Genomic DNA, 24,123 nt, shown 5'->3' with positions numbered 1-24,123 from the left:
GTGACAAAAGATCAGTACTCTAAAAACTATAAGATGCTGATGAACGAAATCAAAGAAGACATAAACAGCTGGAAAGATATACCATGTTCTTGGATTTAAAGAATCAATATTGTCAAAATGACTCCACTACCCAAGGCAATCTACAGATCCAATGCTATCTAGAGATCCAATGCAATCCCTATCAAATTACCAATGGCATTGTTCACAGAACCAGAGCAAAAAATTTTTAATTTGTATGGAAACACAAAAGACTTCAAATAGCCAAAGCAATCTTGAGAAAGATAAACGGAGCTGGAGGAATCAGGCTCCCTGACTTTAGATTATACTACAAACCTACAGTCATCAAAACAGTATGGTATTGGCACAAAAACAGAAATTAAGATTAATGGAGGTGGAAAGCCCAGAAATAAACTCAGGCACCTATGGTCAATTAATCTATGACAAAGAAGGCAAGAGTATACAATGGGGCAAGGACAGTCTCTTCAGTAAGTGGTGCTGGGAAAACTGTACAGCTACATGTAAAAGAATGAAAGTAGAACATTCTCTAACAACATGTGCAAAAATAAACTCAAAATGTATTAAAGACCTAAATGTAAGGCTGTTTACTATGAAACTCTTAGAGGAAACCATAGGCAGAACACTCTCTGACATAAATTGCAACAATATCTTTATGGATCCACCTCCTAGAGTAATGGAAATAAAATCAAAAATTAAAAAGTGGGACCTATTAAACTTAAATGTTTTTGCACAGCAAAGGAAACCATAAGCAAAATGAAAAGACAACCCACAGAATGGGAGAAAATATTTGCAAATCATACAACCGACAAGGAATAAATCTCCAAAATATACAGACAACTCATGCAGCTCAATATCACAAAAACAAACAACCCAATCAAAAATGGGCAGAAGATCTAAATAGACATTTCTCCAAAGAAGACATACAGATGGCCAAAAGGTACATGAAAAGATGTTCAGCATCACTAATTATTAGAGAAATGCAAATCAAAACTACAATGAGGTATCACCTCACACTGGTCAGAGTGGCCATCATCAAAAAGTCTACAAACAGTAAATGCTGGAGAGTGTGTGGAGAAAAAGGAACCCTCCTACACTGTTGGTGGGAATGTAAACTGGTACAGCCACTATGGAGAACAGTATGGAAGTTCCTTAAAAAACTAAAAATAGAGCTACCATATGATCTTGCAATCCCACTCCTGGGCATATATAGAGAGAAAACCATATTTCAAAAAGATACATGCACCTCAATGTTCATTTCAGCCCTATTTACGATAGTGAAGACATGGAAGCAAACTAAATGTCCAGTGATAGATGAATGGATAAAGAAGATGTGGTATATATATATATATATACACACACACACACACACACACAATGAAGTATTACTCAACCATGAAAAAGAATAAAAGAATGCCATTTCAGCAAAATGGATAGACCTAGAAATTATCATACAAAGTGAAGTAAGCTAAACAAAGACAAATATCATATGACATTGCTTATATATGGAATCTAAAAGAAAAAAAAGACACAAATGAACTTAATTCCAAAATAGAAAGAGACTCACAGACATAGAAAACAAATTTATGGCTACCAAAGGGGAAAGATGGGTGGGAGGAGGGATAAATCAGGAGGCTGGGATTAACCTTACTACTATGCATTAACATAACACTACTATGTATAAAACAGATAACAAACAAGGACCTACAATGTAGCACAGGGAACTATACACAGTATTATGTATAAACTATATGTGAAAAGAATCTGAAAAAGAATATATATAGGGCTTCCCTGGTGGTGCAGTGGTTGGGAGTCCGCCTGCCAATGCAGGAGACACAGGTTCGTGCCCCGGTCCAGGAGGATCCCATGTGCCGCCGAGTGGCTGGGCCCATGAGCCATGGCCGCTGAGCCTGCACGTCCAGAGCCTGTGCTCCACAACCGGAGGGGCCGCAGCAGTGAGAGGCCCAGATACCGCAAAAAAAAAAAAAAAAAAAAAAAAGAATATATATATATGTGTATAACTGAACGATACTGTCAATCAACTATACTTCAATAATTTTTTTTTTAATTTAAAACAAATCATTACAGTCAGGACTTTCACTCGTGCGCTCCCACATATTGAACTCCTTGATGAATCACTTCTCCCAGTAGGGTCATTGTTAGGGCATGAGGTGTTTTTTGTATGCTTGTTTGCTTGTTTGTTTAATGAATCACTCTTATTAGACTTTTCTTTGACTTTCAAGCTGGCAGATGTGTAGGAAGAGTTTGCAAGTTTGCCTATGCCTGAGAGCAAACATGAATCTAGAGCTCTCTGAGAACCCTCCTCTGTAATAAGCTATCTGATTCTCAGTTTCACTAATTTTCACCAAAATGTTTGAGAAATAGTGAGGCATTACAAAATGAAAATCAGCCTTATGCCAGTAATCCTACTTTACAGCACCCAGTCCTTAATCTTGTCATCTTTATTTGTGTCTCATATCCCTTATTAGAAGATCAGAGGGACTATGGCATCCAGTGGGGGGGCCAGTGAAACTTGACTAAGCAGCTCTTGTCAAAGGACAGCCTTGTTATTAATACACAGGAAACATAGAATCTGGCCTCTCGATGGTACTCTGAAAGTTTCTGTCTTCAAAAAAATATTCCTACGTACCAGAACCTTTGTTTCACCCCTCTACTTGAGGTCATATTCTTACATTTTAACTGAATAAACCAAACTTTGGGTAACCAAATTAAAAGACTCTTAGAAATTCTCATTTAATTTAATAACATTAGTTATATAATGATCCAATGAAATCTTCAAAATATTTCTAAACACACATATACAACAACTGTTCTTAGACCAGGGGTTTTAATGCCAGCATTATTTTCTTGAAGTAGATTAGTCATTCAAAGAGTCATAATTCTTTCATATTACCAAGAAAATTAGTGCATTAAGTCAAGAAAACTAGTACATTGGGAAATCAGAATATCATATTCAAGCTCTTTGCAAATTCAGGTTATAATTATATTTATATATTTGTAGACTGAAGTACATATATATGTGCATATACAGTAAAGTTGAAAAGATCACCAAATTTGGAGTCAGATAAACCTGAGTTCAAAATTCTGCTGTTAACATACAATATAACCCAGAAAAATTATTTAAACTCTCTGAGCTTCACCTAAAAAAAGGAGAAATATTAAAAATAGCTAAAAATATTGTACAATTACTACTATATGCAAGATCAAGACTAAGAGTTTTAGAGGCATAAGAGAAGTAATATTACCCTTCTTTCACAGATGAGGAAACTGAGGCAAGGGGAAGTTGAGTAACTTGCTCAAAGTCATAAAACTAAAGCCTGTGTTCTTACCACTAATCTAAACTGGCTATTCTGTAGACTTTTCATAATAACTGAAGACAATATATACAAAGCATCTAGTGTAGGGCACAGCCCATAATATATCCTCAATAAATTTTACAAATACTATTGATTAATAAATGACAAATAAACAATAACAGTGCTTAGTTTGATTAACTGATATATATGATTAAGTTTCTTCAGTTTTCAAGGTCAAATTGTTGGTAATGCACTTCTTACAAATAAAGTTACAAATATTTATTGAGCACCTATGTTGTGACAGGCATTTGGCTCACCACTGTGGGCCTGGTGCTATGTGTAATAGGCATGATCTCTACCCTCACAGATTTACAATGTACAGGTTATTGGAGTGGTCTAAAGGCCACTGAGGAGAACTATAATGATCTCTTAAAGAGATCAGTCATTACATTGGGATCAAAAGTGTCATTCATACATCCTGCCTATTTGCTGACCAAGAAAGCCAGATCAAGGATGGCAGCAGATCTTAGCAAATGCACATCTACAAGAGGAATTAGATGATATTATTCATTACAATGAGCCTTTTTATTTTGCCCTTTGAGAAAGTTAAAAAATTTCTTTTTGTACATTTTACAAATGCCCATGTTATCATTTCCATTTTCATTCGACCTGCATGGAAGTAAGTTTTGCATTTCTGTGTTTAATTTTGGCTCTTTAGATCAAAGCACTTGTGTCTCTGTTATACAATACTATTTTAAGGTCTATCTTTATGTTTAGGACCCTAGTCTATGATTTAAAAACAACAACCAACCCCTCCCTCAAGATCTCTCTAATCATGTATTATTTTTTCCAATTTCTCCAGAAGCTTCCCTTTCATGTGAGATAGATTCCAAAATTAAATCTGTACTGTGGCACACTATCTATCATACTGCTTATAGTCCCTTATTCCCTGTGTTATTCCATCACCAATTATGCAGTCCATAAGGTATTCTATCATGTGAGAAGTACATGTAGCACCTGTTTATTTGCCAATACAGAATGTGATGAGTACATGGTACAGAAAGATTTTTTATGCTAATATCCTCTCATTTACATTAGATAATCCTTATCCTTTTCCTGTTTTTCAATTTTGCTTGTATGGTAAACAGTCTGCTTTTCCAACTAAACTCCACTGAAATAAAAATGACTAGAGGAAGATGGCGGAAGAGTAAGACGCGGAGATCGCCTCCCTCCCCACGGATACACCAGAAATACATCCACACGTGGAACAACTCCTACAGAACTCCTACTGAAGGCTGGCAGAAGACCTCAGACCTCCCAAAAGGCAAGAAACTCCCCACGTAACTGGGTAGGGCAAAAGAAAAAACAGAGACAAAAGAATAAGGACGGCACCTGCACCAGTGGGAGGGAGCTGTGAAGGAGGAAAAGTTTCCACACACTAGGAAGCCCCTCCGCGGGCGGAGACTGCGGGAGGCAGAGGGGGGAGTTTCGGGACTGCGGAGTAGTGCACAGCGACGGGTGCGGAGGGCAAAGTGGGGAGATTCCTGCACAGACGATCGGTGCCGACCAGCACTCACCAACCCGAGAGGCTTGCTGCTCACCCGCCGGGGCGGGCGGGGCTGCGAGCTGAGGCTCGGGTTTTGGTTTTGGACGGAGCTCAGGGAGAGGACTGGGGTTGGCGGCTTGAACATAGCCTGAAGGGGTTAGTGCACCACGACTAGCCGGGAGGGAGTTCGGGGAAAAGCCTGCACCGGCCGAAGAGGCAAGAGACTTTTTCTTCCCTCTTTGTTTCCTGGTGCGCGAGGAGAGGGGTTTAAGAGCGCTGCTTAAAGGAACTCCAGAGACGGGCGCGAGCCGCGGCTAAAAGCGCGAACCCCAGAGACGGGCGCGAGCCGCGGCTGAGGGCGTGAGCCCCAGAGACGGGCGCGAGCCACGGCTAAAACCGCGGAGCCCAGAGACGGTCGGGAGACGCTAAGGCTGCTGCTGCCGCCACCAAGGGGCCTGTGTGCGAGCACAGGTCACTCTCCACACCCCTCTTCCGCGGAGCCTGTGCAGCCCGCCACTGCCAGGTTCCCGGGATCCAGGGACAACTTCCCCGGGACAGCGCACGGCGGGCCTCAGGCTGGTGCAACGTCACGCCGGCCTCTGCCGCAACGTCACGCTGCCTCTGCCGCCGCAGGCCCGCCCCGCACGCAGTGCCCCTCCTTCCCCCATCCCCCAACCCCCGGCCTGAGTGAGCCGGAGGCCCCGAATCAGCGGCTCCTTTAACCCCGTCCTGTCTGAGCGAAAAAACAGACGCCCTCCAGCGACCTACACGCAGAGGCAGGGCCAAATCCAAAGCTGAGCTCCTGTGAGCTGTGAGAACAAAGAAGAGAAAGGGAAATCTCTCCCAGCAGCCACAGAAGCAGCGGATTAAAGCTCCACAATCAACTTGCTATACCTTGCATCTGTGGAATACCTGAATAGACAAGGAATGATCCCAAATTGAAGAGGTGGAATTTAGGAGCGAGATCTATGATTTTTTTCCCTTTTCCTCTTTTTGTGAATGTGTACGTGTATGCTTCTGTGTGACATCTAGTCTGTATACTCTAGCTTCCACCATTTGTCCTAGGGCTCTATCCGTCCATGACATTTTTTTTTTTAAAAATTCTTTTTATTAATAATTAAGTTTAATTGTAATAACTTTATTATACTTTACCTTCGTTCTTTCTTTCTTTCCTTCCTTCCCTCCCTCCTTTAGACAACGAATCACCCCAAATTGAGGAGGTGGTCTCAGGGAGCAGGATTTATGATTTTTCCCCCTTTACCTCTTTTTGTGAAGGTGTATGTGTATGCTTCTGTGTAAGATTTTCTCTGTATAGCTTTGCTTCCAACATTTGTCCTAAGGTTCTATCCATCCCTTTTTTTTTTCTAAATATTTTTTAATTCAATAACTATATTATACTTTATTTTATTTTTACTGTATCATCTTTCTTTCTGTCTTTTTTTTCCTTCTTTCCCTCCTTCCTTCCTTCCTCCCTCCCTCCCTCCCTCCTTTCTTTCCTTCTTTGCTTCTTTCTTCCTTCCTTCCTTTCCTCCTTTCCCTCTTTCTTTACTCATACTTCTACTAATTCTCCCTACTTTTTCTCCCTTTTATTCTGAGCTGTGTGGATGAAAGGCTCTTGGTGCTCCAGCCAGGAGTCAGGGCTCTGCCTCTGAGGTAGGAGAGCCAACTTCAGGACACTGGTCAACAAGAGACCTCCCAGCTCCACATAATATTAAACGGTGGAAATATCCCAGAGACCTCCATCTTAACACCAGCACCCAGCTTCACTCAACGACCAGCAAGCCACAGTGCTGGACAACCTATGCCAAACAACTAGCAAAACAGGAACACAACCCCACCCATTAGCAGAGAGGCTGCCTAAAATCATAATAAGGCCACAGACACCCCAAAACACACCACCAGACATGAACCTGCCCACTAGAGAGATAAGATCCAGCCTCATCCAGCACAACACAGGCACTAGTCCCCTCCACCAGGAAGCCTACACAACCCACTGAAACAACCTTAGCCACTGGAGACAGACATCAAAAACAACGGGAACTACGAACCTGCAGCCTGCAAAAAGGAGACCCCAAACACAGTAAGCAAAATGAGAAGACAGAAAAACACACAGCAGATGAAGGAGCAAGATAAAAACCCACCAGACCTAACAAATGAAGAGGAAATAGGCAATCTACCTGAAAAAGAATTCAGAATAATGATAGTAAGGATGATCCGAAATCTTGGAAGTAGAATGGACAAAATGCAAGAAACAGTTAACAAGGACCTACAGGAACTAAAGATGAAACAAGCAACGATGAACAATGCAATAAATGAAATTAAAATCACTCTAGATAGGATCAATAGCAGAATAACTGAGGCAGAAGAACGGATAAGTGACCTGGAAGATAAAGTAGTGGAAATAACTACTGCAGAGCAGAATAAAGAAAAAAGAATGAAAAGAACTGAGGACAGTCTCAGAGACCTCTGGGACAACATGAAACGCACCAACATTCGAATTATAGGGGTTCCAGAAGAAGAAGAAAGAAAGAAAGGGACTGAGAAAATATTTGAAGAGATTATAGTTGAAAACTTCCCTAATATGGGAAAGGAAATAGTTAATCAAGTCCAGGAAGCACAGAGGGTCCCATACAGGATAAATACAAGGAGAAACACGCCAAGACACATATTAATCAAACTGTCAAAAATTAAATACAAAGAAAGCATATTAAAAGCAGCAAGGGAAAAACAACAAATAACACACAAGGGAATCCCCATAAGGTTAACAGCTGATCTCTCAGCAGAAACCCTACAAGCCAGAAGGGAGTGGCAGGACATACTGAAAGTGATGAAGGAGAATAGCCTGAAACCAAGACTACTCTACCCAGCAAGGATCTCATTCACATTTGATGGAGAAAATAAAACCTTCACAGACAAGCAAAAGCTGAGAGAGTTCAGCACCACCAAACCAGCTTTACAACAAATGCTAAAGGAACTTCTCTAGACACGAAACACAAGAGAAGGAAATGACCTATAGTAGCGAACCCAAAACAATATATAAAATGGAAATAGGAACATACATATCGATAATTACCTTAAATGTAAATGGACTAAATGCTCCCACCAAAAGACACAGATTGGCTGAATGGATACAAAAACAAGACCCTTATATATGCTGTCTACAAGAGACCCACTTCAGAACTAGAGACACATACAGACTGAAAGTAAGGGGATGGAAAAAGATATTCCATGCAAATGGAAACCAAAAGAAAGCTGGAGTAGCAATTCTCATATCAGAAAAAATAGACTTTAAAATAAGGACTATTAAAAGGGACAAAGAAGGACACTACATAATGATCAAGGGATCGATCCAAGAAGAAGATATAACAATTGTAAATATTTATGCACCCAACATAGGAGCACCTCAATACATAAGGCAAATACTAACAACCATAAAAGGGGAGATCAACAGTAACACATTCATAGTAGGGGACTTTAACACCCCACTTTCACCCATGGACAGATCACCCAAAATGAAAATAAATAAGGAAACACAAGCTTTAAATGATACATTAAACAAGATGGACTTAATTGATATTTATAGGACACTCCATCCAAAAACAACAGAATACACATTTTTCTCAAGTGCTCATGGAACATTCTCCAGGATAGATCATATCTTGGGTCACAAATCAAGCCTTGGTAAATTTAAGAAAACTGAAATTGTATCAAGTATCTTTTCCGACCACAACGCCATGAGACTAGATATCAATTACAGGAAAAGATCTGTAAAAAATACAAACACATGGAGGCTAAACAATACACTACTTAATAATGAAGTGATCACTGAAGAAATCAAAGAGGAAATAAAAAAATACCTAGAAACAAATGACAATGGAGACACAACGACCCAAAACCTATGGGATGCAGCAAAAGCAGTCCTAAGGGGGAAGTTTATAGCAATACAAGCCCACCTTAAGAAGCAGGAAACATCTCGAATAAACAACCTAACCTTGCACCTCAAGCAATTAGAGAAAGAAGAACAAAAAAACCCCAAAGCTAGCAGAAGGAAAGAAATCATAAAAATCAGATCAGAAATAAATGAAAAAGAAATGAAGGAAACAATAGCAAAGATCAATAAAACTAAAAGCTGGTTCTTTGAGAAGATAAACAAAATAGATAAACCACTAGCCAGACTCATCAAGAAAAAAAGGGAGAAGACTCAAATCAATAGAATTAGAAATGAAAAAGGAGAAGTAACAACTGACACTGCAGAAATAAAAAAAATCATGAGAGATTACTACAAGCAACTCTATGCCAATAAAATGGACAATCTGGAAGAAATGGACAAATTCTTAGAAATGCACAACCTGCCAAGACTGAATCAGGAAGAAATAGAAAATATGAACAGACCAATCACAAGCACTGAAATTGAAACTGTGATTAAAAACCTTCCAACAAACAAAAGCCCAGGACCAGATGGCTTCACAGGTGAATTCTATCAAACGTTTAGAGAAGAGCTAACACCTATCCTTCTCAAACTCTTCCAAAATATAGCAGAGGGAGGAACACTCCCAAATTCCTTCTACGAAGCCACCATCACCTTGATACCAAAACCAGACAAGGATGTCACAAAGAAAGAAAACTACAGGCCAATATCACTGATGAACATAGATGCAAAAATCCTCAACAAAATACTAGCAAACAGAATCCAACAGCACATTAAAAGGATCATACACCATGATCAAGTGGGGTTTATTCCAGGAATGCAAGGATTCTTCAATATACGCAAATCTATCAATGTGATAAACCATATTAACAAATTGAAGGAGAAAAACCATATGATCATCTCAATAGATGCAGAGAAAGCTTTCAACAAAATTCAACACCCATTTATGATAAAAACCCTCCAGAAAGTAGGCATAGAGGGAACTTTCCTAAACATAATAAAAGCCATATATGACAAGCCCACAGCAAACATCATCCTCAATGGTGAAAAACTGAAAGCATTTCCACTAAGATCAGGAACAAGACAAGGTTGTCCACTCTCACCACTCTTATTCAACATACTTTTGGAAGTTTTAGCCACAGCAATCAGAGAAGAAAAGGAAATAAAAGGAATCCAAATCGGAAAAGAAGAAGTAAAGCTGTCACTGTTTGCAGATGACATGATACTATACATAGAGAATCCTAAAGATGCTACCAGAAAACTACTAGAGCTAATCAATGAATTTGGTAAAGTAGCAGGATACAAAATTAATGCACAGAAATCTCTGGCATTCCTATATACTAATGATGAAAAATCTGAAAGTGAAATCAAGAAAACACTCCCATTTACCATTGCAACAAAAAGAATAAAATATCTAGGAATAAACCTACCTAAGGATACGAAAGACCTGTATGCAGAAAATTATAAGACACTGATGAAAGAAATTAAAGATGATACAAATAGATGGAGAGATATACCATGTTCTTGGATGGGAAGAATCAACATTGTGAAAATGACTCTACTACCCAAAGCAATCTACAGATTCAATGCAATCCCTATCAAACTACCACTGGCATTTTTCACAGAACTAGAACAAAAAATTTCGCAATTTGTATGGAAACACAAAAGACCCCGAATAGCCAAAGCAATCTTTAGAACGAAAAAAGGAGCTGGAGGAATAAGGCTCCCTGACTTCAGACTATATTACAAAGCAACAGTAATCAAGACAGTATGGTACTGGCACAAAAACAGAAAGATAGATCAGTGGAACAGGATAGAAAGCCCAGAGATAAACCCACGCACATATGGACACCTCATCTTTGATAAAGGAGGCAGGAATGTACAGTGGAGAAAGGACAGCCTCTTCAATAAATGGTGCTGGGAAAACTGGACAGGTACATGTAAAAGTATGAGATTAGATCACTCCCTAACACCATACACAAAAATAAGCTCAAAATGGATTAAAGACCTAAATGTAAGGCCAGAAACTATCAAAGTCTTAGAAGAAAACATAGGAAGAACACTCTATGACATAAATCACAGCAAGATCCTTTCTGACCCACCTCCTAGAGTAATGGAAATAAAAACAAAAATAAACAAATGGGACCTAATGAAACTTCAAAGCTTTTGCACAGCAAAGGAAACCATAACCAAGACCAAAAGACAACCCTCAGAATGGGAGAAAACATTTGCAAATGAAGCAACTGACAAAGGATTAATCTCCAAAATTTACAAGCAGCTCATGCAGCTCAATAACAAAAAAACAAACAACCCCATCCAAAAATGGGCAGAAGACCTAAATAGACATTTCTCCAAAGAAGATATACAGAATGCCAACAAACACATGAAAGAATGCTCAACATCATTAATCATTAGAGAAATGCAAATCAAAACTACAATGAGATATCATCTCACACCAGTCAGAATGGCCATCATCAAAAAATCTAGAAACAATAAATGCTGGAGAGGGTGTGGAGAAAAGGGGACACTCTTGCACTGCTGGTGGGAATGTGAATTGGTTCAGCCACTGTGGAGAACAGTATGGAGGTTCCTTAAAAAACTACAAATAGAATTACCATATGACCCAGCAATCCCACTACTTGGCATATACCCTGAGAAAACCAAAATTCAAAGAGAGTCATGTACCAAAATGTTCATTGCAGCTCTATTTACAATAGCCAGGACATGGAAACAACCTAAGCGCCCATCATCGGATGAATGGATAAAGAAGATGTGGCACATATACACAATGGAATATTACTCAGCCTTAAAAAGAAATGAAATTGAGCTATTTGTAATGAGATGGATAGACCTAGAATCTGTCATACAGAGTGAAGTAAGTCAGAAAGAAAAAGACAAATACCGTATGCTAACACATATATATGGAATTTAAGGGAAAAAAATGTCATGAAGAACCTAGGGGTAAGATAGGAATAAAGACGCAGACCTACTGGAGAACGGACTTAAGGATATGGGGAGGGGGAAGGGTGAGTTTTGACAGGGCGAGAGAGAGTCATGGACATATACACACTAACAAACGTAGTAAGGTAGATAGCTAGGGGGAAGCAGCCGCAAGGCACAGGGATATTAGCTCGGTGCTTTGGAACAGCCTGGAAGGGTGGGATGGGGAGAGTGGGAGGGAGGGAGACGCAAGAGGGAAGACATATGGGAACATATGTATATGTATAGCTGATTCACTTTGTTGTAAAGCAGAAACTAACACACCATTGTAAAGCAATTATACCCCAATAAAGATGTTTAAAAAAAAAAAAAAAATGACTAGAATGTCACCAAGTGTCTCCAAAGCACCACAACACAAAAACAACTCAGGCTTTCAGTAGTATACTGAACACATTAATCCTAATAATACCAGCAAAATGAGCAGGTATAAATTCTTACTATATGATATGCACTGCCCTGGGAAATTTTCATATGTTGTCTCATTTATTATTTAAAACTCCATGACATAGGTAGATGTCATTATCTCTATTTTGTAGATGAGAAAGCTGAGGGTACAGAGTTTGTTACTTATCCAAAGTCACACAGCTACTAGGTGGCATAGCTGTGATTTAAACCCATACCTGCCTGACCCTGTCCTCCCCTCACTTTACACTGAGAATGAGGGAGAAGAGTAAAGTGGGATGAAAGGCAGAGGGAAGAGTGGACAGATGGAAGGGAGATGGATAATGGAGTAGAATGTACTTAGTTATTATTAATTCATTAAACAAATATCCATTGAGCACCTAGTATTGCCTAGGCATAGTGTCTACTCATAAGACAAGTTCCTTACCATAGAAAGGCATGTTTGGTTTAGAGAAGTAGAATCACCAACAAACAATTTTAGTCCTCACAAAGGGCAATAATCAATACATGCCAAAGTATGGAGAGAGAGGGTGGGGCTCTGTCTGGTGGAGTTGATGAGTGCTTCCTAGATAAGGTGCCTTTGACCAAGAATGTAAGAAATACCTCAGAGTTCTCAAGCTGACTAAGGGTTGAAAGGCCAGAGTAGGTGGAGATGAAAGCAGGGACAATACCACAGAAGTGTGGCACGTGGAGCCCCAAGTGCTTCAGAGGGCTGCAGAGGAGGATGCATAGTGAAGATTGTGGGAACAAGAGCAGAAGGACAGGTAGCTTTGACATCACGTTGGGATTGGGCACTAGGAAAGAGAACAAGAAGGGGAGAGGTATCATATGGGGGGGATGAGACAGGTGAGGAAACATGGAACTGAATGGGACCACATGGGGTTGCCAGTGCCAATGACCACTCTACATGGCATAACATATGCAATTATCTTAAAATCCATTAAATTGTGTGCATAGTCCATATCATGGGTTATGATAGTGGGCTGCCAAAGAGGTAAGTTTTGGTGGAAAGAAAAGTGATAGATACAAAGGTAATACTGACCCTCTATCAGAGCATTGGGGTCCAAGGAAAGGAAAGTGTAACCTCAAGAGAATTAGGATCTTAGGTAGAGAGGGAGACAAGGTATTTCTGAGCTGAAAATGGCTACCAAAGTAGAGGCAGGTAGCATGGAGACAAATGGACTACTGAGTTGTGCTTTCAGCATCACTGGAGCTAGATATCAGGCATAGGCCAATGAGTAGAATGAGGAGACAAGATGATAGCATCATTATGTCTGTCTTAAAAATTAATCAAGTGGTTCAAGTGAAAAAAAAACCCTTTGACTGCAACATAGTTTGAGAAAATATTTAATTGGGTAGGCACAGTTAAATATTATCAGGATTTGGGGCACTATTTTATTGCTCCTTAGATTTATATCTTTTCTGTTGTGTGGCAAGGTGTTGAGTATCAGTCAAGCTTTCCTTGATCTGGCAGCTTAATGGGCAACTAGACTACAACATATGTCTGTCAGATCTAGATTCTACCTGTAATTTCTCCCCATATATAAGAAACTGGATTTCAAGAAAAGGACTTTTTGAACCCTAAATTTGTCAAGAAACTCTTGTCAAGAGTATAGCTCTGTTATGTACTTATGTGTTATGTACTTATGCTACAGCAGCAGAATAAATTCAATAATCTCTGATTTGGTATTCTGTGGAACAAAATTTATAGTGGAATGAAGGATTCAAAAGATATTGCTTATGACAGCTTATAATTGGACTTTGTGCAGGCATCATTTCAACTTTAGTTCTTTTGACAAAACAATTTTTCCTTCTGGTTTCTACTACTTGTCTGCCTCTACAGATTATCACTCACAGTGCATACAATTCGACTGGGAGAGCTATGCTCAAGAGCCATGGAGTAGAGATAAGTCTGTAATACATGCTTCCAGGTAACCATCTTAGAGTGTAGTAGCCCCAAAGCCACTATAAAGTTCAATGTTGAGAGCCTGGACTTTGGTGTCACACAGACTAAATTTCAAGTCTCAGATCTATATTTGATAACTCTAAGAAATAATGAATGCCAAGCACTTACCCCAGTAGATACTCAACAAATAGAAGCTATTATTACTTTAAAATTAGTTTAAAGCACAACACAAAAGGGAAAGCTAGAGCCCAAGTATGATGGCTCCTCACTTCAAAGGCATAAATTCCATCTTCCTGTCAAATGCAGATACCTCTGTCAACTTCTGATGAACTCGCCTAAACTGGAGCCATGAACTCGCGTGAAACTCTTACTGGTACAAGAAGCTGACATTTTACGTGTCAATTTCTTGGGTTCCCCTCTCTCTTCCATATTATTCTATATAAAGTGATCTAAACAGTAAGAGATTAATAAGTAAAAACTGTAGATTTTTGCTCTTACCATTTTTGTCTGCTCTCCTCAGTATCTGGAAAAGAAAAAGGAAACATTTTATCACCATTTTTGTAAGTATTGCAGCAAACATTATACTCCCACACAATTTACCCATTATTAAATGAAAGAAATTCCAATTTAAAATAAAGTTTTCCCAGTTGAAATATTTCTTTACAATAGTAAAAAATTAAAAATACCCAAATATCCATAAACAAGTGAATGGACAAACAAGTCATGGTGTATCCATACAATGAATACTCCTGAGCAATAAAAAGGAATGAGCTCTTGATGCATACAATAACTTGGATAGATCTCAAAGTAATTATGCTGAGTAAAAAACCTAGACACAAAAGAAGATATATTATTCCATTTATATAAAATTCTAGAAAATACAAATAGTAACAGAAAGCAGATTAAGGGCTGTGTAGGAATGCAAGGGCAGAGAGGGCTGGATTGCAAGAGGGCATGAGGAAACTTTTTAGGATGGTAGATATATTTATTTTCTTGATTGTGGTAAAAGTTTCACATATATATAAATATGTGAAAATGCATCAACTTTTCACTTTAAATATGTGCTATTTAATGTAAGTCAATCATATAATAACACGGGGAATAAACAGGAACAAAAATAATAAATTATGGATAAATAAGAGCTCTTGCGTCTATAGTATATCTTACTTTTATGAGTTAATTTATTATCTGGGACTATCTTAAATTGTCTTTGATGAATATGAACTGCTTGACCATCCAGTATCTTTAGTAAAGATTTCTAATTTTCTTCTGGGAAACCAATCTTTCCTCCAGTCTTGGACCATGTGTTCCAGGGTTGGGCAGAGTACTCAAGCCTAGTAAACAGAGTGTCATACTCCTCTGGCTACAATGATTACTCAGGCATTAGCACAATAAAGCCAATGAAGCCATGGTTTTCCTTGAGTTGTCAAGAGAGAAACACTTTATCTTCTGTTGACTTTGAACCTAGGAAAATATAGGTAAGGAGCTGCTTTGTTGTAATTGTATATGTCACAGGTTGAACTGTATTGCCCCAAAACAAGTGTTGAAATCCTAATCCCTAGTAACTGTGAATGTGACCTTGTTTGGAAATACAGTCTTTGTTGTAATCAAACTAAGACCTTCCTGGATTGGACCCTAAATCCAATGGTTGGTGACTTTATAAGGAGAGCAATTCAGAGATGCAGAGACACAAAGAAGAAGGCTATGTGATAACAGGGGCAGATATTGGAGTGATACAGCTGCAAGCCAAGGAATGCCAAGGGCTGATGGTCACCACTAGAAGCTAGGAGACAGGCATGGAACAGATTCTCCCCTAGAGCCTTCAAAGGGAGTATGGTCCTACCCACACCTTGATTTCACCCCTCTAACATCCAGAACTGAGAGAGTAAATTTTGTTGTTTAAACCACCATTTGTTTAGTACTTTATTATAAAAGCCCTAGGAAGTTAATATAATATACAACCTGGAAATAACTAACATTCAAGAAAGGAGTATCCAGAGGCTGAGAGAAACTGGATCTTGATGACACTCTCTGAGCCCCTGATCAAGCCATCCTGAAAAGATGATTTCTGCTTTTCATTACAAGAGTCAATAAATTGTTATTTTTTAAAATCTTAAAATAGTTTGGGTTATTTTTTTCTGCTAACAGCAATCAAATTAGCCCTAACTGATACTGTATACTGCTAGAAAAAAATCTGGATAATATAATACACAGCTATGTTATAACAGTACAAAAGAAAATGTCCCTTTACCATATTGCAAAGAAAATACTCACTGGGAGAAAATATTTGCAAATGATATGACTGATAAAAGATTAATACCTATATACATAAATAGCTCATACAACTCAACATCAAAAAAAAAATTTTAAATGGGCAGAAGAGCTGAATAGACATTATTCCAAAGAGGAAATGCAGATGGCTAACAGGCACTTGAAAAAATCCTCAACATTGTTAATCATCAAGGAAATGCAAATCAAAACTACAATGAGATATCACCGATCAGAATGGCTATTATGCAAAAGGGCACAAATAAAAAATACTGGCAAGGATATGGAGAAAAGGGAACACTTGTATACTGTTGGTGGGAATATTAATTGGTGCAGCCACTGTGGAAAATAGTAATGGAGATTTCTCAAAAAACTAAAAGTAGAACTACCATATGACCCAGCAATTCCACTCCTGGGTATATATCTGAAAAAAACAAAAACACTAATTAAAAAAGATACATGCAGCTCAATGTTCATAGAAGCATTATTTACAATTCCCAAGATATGGAAGTGACCTAAGTGTCCACCAACCCCATGCACCAGCAGGCTAGCACCAACCCCAGGACACCCTGGGCCCTGGCCCTGCCCACCAGCAGGCTGACACAAAAAAGGAAGAAGTAAAATTGTCATTGTTCACAGATGACATGATATTATATATAGGAAATCCTAAATATATCACAAAAAAACTACTAGAACACATTATGGGTTTGGCAAAGTTCCAGGATACAAAATTAATATATAGAAATCTGTTGCATATCTATACACTAACAGTGAACTATCTAATAGAGAAGGTAAGAAAACAGTCCCATTTACAATGACATCAAAAAGAATAAATTACCTAGGAATAAACCTAAGGAGGTAAGAAACCTGTACTGAGAAAACTATAAAACACTGATGAAAGAAATTGAGGACAACATAAACAAATGAAAAGATATACCATGTTTATGGATTAGAAAAATTAATATTGTTAAAATGTTAACAATTAATATTAACAATTAATATTGTTAAAACCAAAGGTAATCTACAGATTCAGTGTAATCCCTATCAAAATACCAATGGCATTCACAGAACTAGAAAAAATAATTCTAAAATTTGTATGGAAACATAAAAGACCACAAATAACCAAAACAATCTTGAGAAAGAACAAAGCTGGAGGTATCATGCTTCCTGATTTTAAACTATACTGCAAAGGCACAGTAATCAAAACAGTATTGTACTGGCACAAAAACAAACACATAGATCAATGGAACAGAATAGAGTCTAGAAATAAACCCACACTTATATGGCCAATTAATCTACCACAAAGGAGGCAAGAATATATATGAGGAAAAAGCCTATTCAACAAATGGTGTTGAAGGGAATTCTCTGGTGGTCTAGTGGTTAAGACTCAGTGCTTTCACTTCTGGGGCCTGAGTTTGATCCCTGGTCAGGGAAATAAGATCCCGCAAGCTGCATGGTGCGGCCAAAAAAAAAAAAAGTGTTGAGAAAACTGGACAACTACATACAAAAGAATCAAACTGGACTATTCTTTCATACCATGCACAAAAATAAATTCAAAATGAATTAAAGGCTTAAATGTAAGACTGAAACTATATAAATTCTAGAAGATAATATAGGCAGTACACACTTTAACATCACTATTAGTAATATTTTTTTGAACATGTCTACTCAGTAAAGGGAAACAAAAGCAAAAGTAAACAAATGGTACTACACACTTAAAAGCTTTTGCACTGTCAAGGAAACTATTGACAAAACAAAAACTCCATCTACTGAATGGGAGAAGATATTTGCAAATGACATATCTGATAAGGGGTTAATATGCAAAATATACAAGGAAGTTGTACAACTCAACACCAAAAAACAAATTACCCAATTAAAAACTGGGCAGGAGATCTTAATAAACTTTTTTCCAAGGAAGACATATAGATGATCAACAGGCACATGGAAAGATGCTCAACATCACTCATCATCAGGGAAATGCAAATCAATACCACCATGAAATATCACCTCACACCTGTTAGGTTGGCTATTATCAAAAAAGACAACAAATACAAGTATTGGAGAGGATGTGGAGAAAAGGGGACCCTCATGCACTATTGGTGACAATGTAAATTGGTGCAGCCACTATGGAAAACAGTATGAAGATTCCTCAAAAAATTAAAAATAGAACTATCATATGATCCAGAAATTCTACCCCTGTGTATTTATCTGAAGAAAAAGAAAACACTAATTAGAAAAGATATATGCCCCCTTATGTTCATTGCAGCATTATTTACAATAGCCAACATGTGGAACCAACCTAAGTGGCCATTAATAGATGAATAGATAAAGAAGAAGTGGTATATATATGCAATATAAAAATATATGCCATAAAGAAAAGAATGAAATCTTGCCATTTGTGACCAGTGGATGGACCTAGAGGGTATTATGCTAAGTGAAATATGTCAGGCAGAGAAAGATTAATGCTGTATGATATCACTTATATGTAGAATCTATAAAACAAAACAAATGATCAAGCATAAAAAAAGAGAGACTGTTATAGATACAGAGAACAAAAAGGTGATTGACAGAGGAGAGAGGGATGGGGGAAAGAAAAATAACTGAGGGAGTTTAAGAGGTACAAACTTTCAGTTGCAAAATAAATGAGTCACAGGTATGAAATCTACAATATGGGGAAACAGTCAATAACTATGTAATATCTTTGTATGACAGATCTTAACTAGACTTATCATGGTGATCATTTTGAAATATATGGAAATATCAGTTCACTGTGTTATTAAATAGGAACTAACATAGTGGTATAAGTCAATTATATTAAAAAACAAACAAGCAAATTCATAGAAAAAGAGGTCACATTTGTGGTCACCAGAGGCAGGGGTGGAGGAGAAGAAATTGGAGGAGGTGGTCAAAACGTACAAATTTCCAGTTATAATATACATAAGTACTAGGAATATGATGAACAACATGATAAATATAATCAACAACACTGTATGTTATATGTGAAAGTTGTTAAAAGAGTAAATCCTAAGAGTTTTCATCACAAGGAAAAATTTCTTTCTACTTTTTAAATTTTGTATCTATACGAGATGATGGATGTTCACTAAACTTATTGCAGTAATCATTTCATGATGTACGTAAGTGTACATTATGGATATATTAAGGTGTACATTATGCTGTACACCTTAAACTTATATAGTGCTGTAAGTAAATTATATCTCAATAAAACTGGAAGAAAAATTAAAAATAAATTAATTAAATAAATTAAATACACTTTTTTTCAGAAAAATAAAAAAGTCTTATTGAAGCACTTGTTATCCTTCAGGTACAGGCTGAAGATCAGCTCAGAATGAATGGAAGCCCCTCTTTCTCTCTCTGAATCAACTTCATGGCAGTTTAGCCATCAACCTTATAACTGAGATGATTTTCAGGGGTCCTGACTCTCTGTCCTTGAGGATTTCCTTCTCTGGTGTGCTGTGTGCCTCCTCCTTCTACCTGCTTAGTTCCTCAGAGGCTTTTTCGCCTTGAATGGCAAGACTTAAAAGGAATAATATCAGCCAGTTTAACCATTAGCACCAATAACATCATCTGATTGACCCAAACTAAGCAGAGATGAGTGCTCATTAGTATTGTTAATACCTCATTAAGAATGAGGTATTAACAATCCTATTGAGTGGAAGAAATTGGAATCTCACATGTGTATTGGTGGGAAGAAGATGGCCTGCCCAGAATGCCTGTATCCCCAATTGTAGCTGCATGGTGATGAGAAGAGAAGGCTGCTAGGAAACAAAGTTGAACCTTATCTATATTTTTGCCTTACACTAGGTTTAATTATTGATAGGGGTTTCTCTCCCAATTAAAAAATTCAAGCTAATCCATTCAAAATAAACTTGGGAGGGCTCCTTGCCTCCTGTCCCTTATATTCATCATTTCTGCTTCACCATCATGATACTAATAATTTGGTTTCCTCATATTTTCATTGCTCCACAAATAAATAAATGTATTTGGCCTCTGGCCCCCTCACCTTGATTTTAATAAGAAATGATAACTCAGAGAAGGTTAGAGGAAAGAGCAAGAATCACTCTTCATTGCCCTTTGCCCATCTTTTATCATGCCAGAATTGTCCCCACTGAGCCAGAAACTACCTCAGGGGACAGCATGAATGTGACAACTGAGAGGCTGAGAGAGCTGGGTGCCCCGCAGGAAACTGAGGGATAGGAAAACCACAAAACCTAAAGGCAGAGAAAAGAACTGAACAAAAGGGTGAGAAATATAGAGACCAGCAGGAAGGAGAGTAAAGCAAAATCGAGAAACAAATAAGAAATAAAACTGCTATAGAGATGGAAACCATTGCATGAAGGCAGAAAAATATCAGAGAAAGGGGAATAAAGAATGAACAAAACTGATCATCAACAGCAGAGAAATGGAGGAAGAGAATCAATACCGAAGCCAGGGAGAGGACCAAAAGAAGAACAGCTAAATGCTTGAATTGATGAAGATAATGACAGTAATTACAATTTGGAGAGGTACAGAAGGCCAAAAACAGAGCAGGAAAATGGAAAAATAGGATATGGCAGTGAAAAAAGGATCATTATGAAAGAGATCTTGGCCACCGCTGGTAAAAATGAAAAACAAATATGTTTCAAAGTGTTTTCTAGGGGGCTGAAGGAGGAGGTGAGGCATTGCCACTTCTACCGATTCCCTTGGTCACCACAGAGAATCTGCGAGGTGGGTGCTGCAAACAGAGCACATTAGAGATGAGTTGGGACAACTTCTCCCACCCCTATGGAGACTGTTGTATTTACAAACCTAGTCCCTATTGGAATCCAGGCTGTTGAGAAATTTAACTTTGGGAATTTATTAAGGGTTGTTAAGTCCCAGGTTTTAGGTCTGGGACAGCCGTTTTTACAAGTTGAGTGGTGGTCATATCTCCAGCATTTAACTGGGTGGTTTACCAGGGAGAGAGGGAAGCGAAATAGAAGGTAGTTCTCTCCGGTGTTCTGGGGGCAAAACACTGGCTGATCAGCTCCTGGGCCGACACCCCTCCTCCCGAGTAAGAAAAAAGACGATGGCGGTGGGTGGGGGCGGGGAGGGGCACTGATCTAACACCTTCCCTCTGTACTTACTTCGAGGAAGATCGACATGCCCTTTGACAGCTGCAGCTCAGAGCTGAGCTCTTCCGAGGAGTTGTTGGAGGACGGCGACGTCTCCCGGGAATCCTCCATTCTTGGGAGCCCTGATGGCCGGGAGCGGGAGTGGAGCTTGACGGCTGCACAGACTCAGGCAAAGGATGCCGCACTGCCGTCTCTGCCCCGCCCGCTGCTGGGCTCGGGATCCGGAGCTGGTGTTCGCTTCCCGGCGAGCCTCACTCCTGTCTCTCTCTGGCTCGCTCTCCCCTTCCTTACCTCTGTCCCCCCGCGCTCCCACGCGCTCTGACTCGCGCCTCCCCCACTTCCCTTGGCTGCAGCGACTGGATCAGTCTCATCCCTGCACGTAGCAAAGCGCTGCTCCACTTTGTGGGGGAGTGGACTCTGACCGCCCCCCCCCTTCCTGCACCGCCATCGGCCTTGGCTGAATGTAACACTGAGGTATCTGCCCACTCCATAACAGTCCCACATGCAGCGAGAAAGGAGGTAGCCCAGGCAGAGAGGGAAAACAGATGGAAAGGTGTCTTGAGAAGCAAGAGCACAAAGTAAGGACGCCCCTAAGCTCACCCCGGGTAGAAATCGTATGAGTTAGAGAGATTCCAAGAGGTTTCGCCAACTTTGTTTTTGAACAAGTGCACCTGTCTTTCCTACCCTCCCCAAAGACCGGTAAATGGATACCACCAACCAAAGAGGGGCTGGATTAGTGTGAGGATAAAATCATACATTTTTGGAATCTTGGATGCCCAGGTTGAGAACCTGCCCTGGTTAATTTGTCATTTTGTGATCTAGCAAGTTACTAAATCATTTAGCCTTGGTTTTCCTCATCAGGAAAATGAATCACAATAGCAGTGCTTACCTCAAAGGGTTCTGTGGCTTAAATGTGGTAGTGCCATCGTCAAGGGTATGGACTCTGCATACATTGAGCATCAAAAAAAAAAAAAAAAAGTTCTCTATGGGGAAAAGACTGTCAGGTAATGTTCAAGCAAGTTTTCCAAAGGTGAAGTCACAATAAAGGATGCAATACCTATCTATGCTTAAGAATGTAAGCGAGGGCAATTATTCAACATTTGAGGTCTGCAAAAATGGTAATCTCACCTTCCATCAGGATAGATATCCACTGTGCTTCTAAAATGTGCACAGTACATACCAGTTGCTGTGTGGGTTACAAAGTTGAACTGTCTCAAAGCAAGATGAGTCAAAGAAAATAGCACTCTTTTTCAGACAAGACTCTGCCTGTGAGAATTGATGGGGTGGATCCAGATCTCCGTTTGGTGGCCTCCAAGAAAAGAGAACATGTTCTTTCTATAAGACAAGTGCACAAACTACCAGGACAAAATGTGAGTTCCTTAAGGCATATAAAAAAGTGCTACGGGTTTCTTAGGAGGAACAGTTTATAATTTAGCTTATGGGACCAAGAGAGGCCTGATAAAAGAGGTAGTATTTGAAATACTCCTGATCTTAGATCTTAAAAATTGGTAGATATTCCATAGTTGATAGAATAGAAGGAAAGGTCATTCCAGGTAGAGGGAACAGCATGAGCAAAGGCATGACACCCAGGAAAGTACATGGAAATCTGTAATTAGTCTACTGGAATCTCTGAAAACATACAGAATCCCAGTCTACATCACAGGCTTCCTGAATCAGAATATCAAAGTATGAGACCCAAGAATCTAAGTCCTTCTTTCACCCATGATTCATACACTGGTGCTCTGTAGCAGGGGCAAGACTAGGGTGAGACCGATAAATGGCCTTGGGCACAAAATGTAAGGAGGTGTTACCCTGCACTTGCATGATCCTGAGAGTGACTGCCTTTGCACCCTAGGTATCTCATTCGCCTCACCCAAGTCCCAGCCCTGCTCTGTAGATCAGTATTTGCAAGAAATGGATCCAGCTCTTCTCAACTTTGGCTGCACATTGGAATTACCAGAGGGTGTATGGCAACTTTTGTTATGGCCACAATTTCATTGACATTCTTCCTGTAGAGACGTGAGTCCCCTCCCCTTGAATCTGAAGGATTGTGACTGCTTCAATAAATAAAATGCAGCAAAAGTGATGCTATGCTTTCTGAGTCTAGGTATATAAAAAGCATCACAATGCCACTTTTTTCAGTGGAATATTTGCTCCTGGAGTCCTGGGATTCCTATAGGAAATCCAACTACCTTGAGCCACCATGCTTTGAGGAAGCCCAAGCTGTATGGAGGAGCAGAGTAGACACCCTGGCTGACAGTACTATCTGAACTCAGCCTTTGAGTCATCTCAGCCTAAGTGGCAAAAAAGTGAATAAAGAAGCCTCTAGATGATTCCAGCACATAGCTGTTTGAGACACACCTAGCCATTTTTGTTGTCTCAGCCAAGATCTCAAATATCGTAGAGCAGAGACACACCATCAGTGCCATGCCTTGTCTAAATTCTTAACCCACAGAATTCAGGAGCATAATAAAATGGTTACTGTTTTATACAAATAAGTCTTGGTATGGGTTTGTTTTGTGACAATAGATAACAAAAATAAGGAGTTTTTTAAAAAAAAAAACACAGAAAAAACAAATTGATACCTGAGCTTCATCTCCACGTTCATATTCAATTAGCATGCAGCTGCA

General features: G+C 39.1%; 1 protein-coding gene across 1 annotated transcript in view; it reads right to left on the bottom strand.

Annotated features, from left to right (window-relative positions):
- Positions 1-21,757, bottom strand: part of NECAB1 (N-terminal EF-hand calcium binding protein 1) — a 292,307-nt gene extending 270,550 nt beyond the window's left edge. The window contains exons 1-2 of the mRNA XM_065895521.1: positions 21,506-21,757; positions 14,613-14,637 (exon numbers count right to left, since the gene is read on the bottom strand). Coding sequence (XP_065751593.1) covers positions 14,613-14,637; positions 21,506-21,604 — 124 coding nt within the window. The 5' untranslated portion in view covers positions 21,605-21,757. The remainder of the gene's footprint in view (positions 1-14,612; positions 14,638-21,505) is intronic.
- Positions 21,758-24,123: the final 2,366 nt, after the last annotated feature.

Source organism: Phocoena phocoena, chromosome 17 (assembly GCF_963924675.1).
Source record: "Phocoena phocoena chromosome 17, mPhoPho1.1, whole genome shotgun sequence".
Lineage (NCBI taxonomy): Eukaryota > Metazoa > Chordata > Mammalia > Artiodactyla > Phocoenidae > Phocoena > Phocoena phocoena.
Note: the sequence above shows the minus strand (reverse complement) of the source record. Positions and strands in the feature narration are given on the sequence as shown.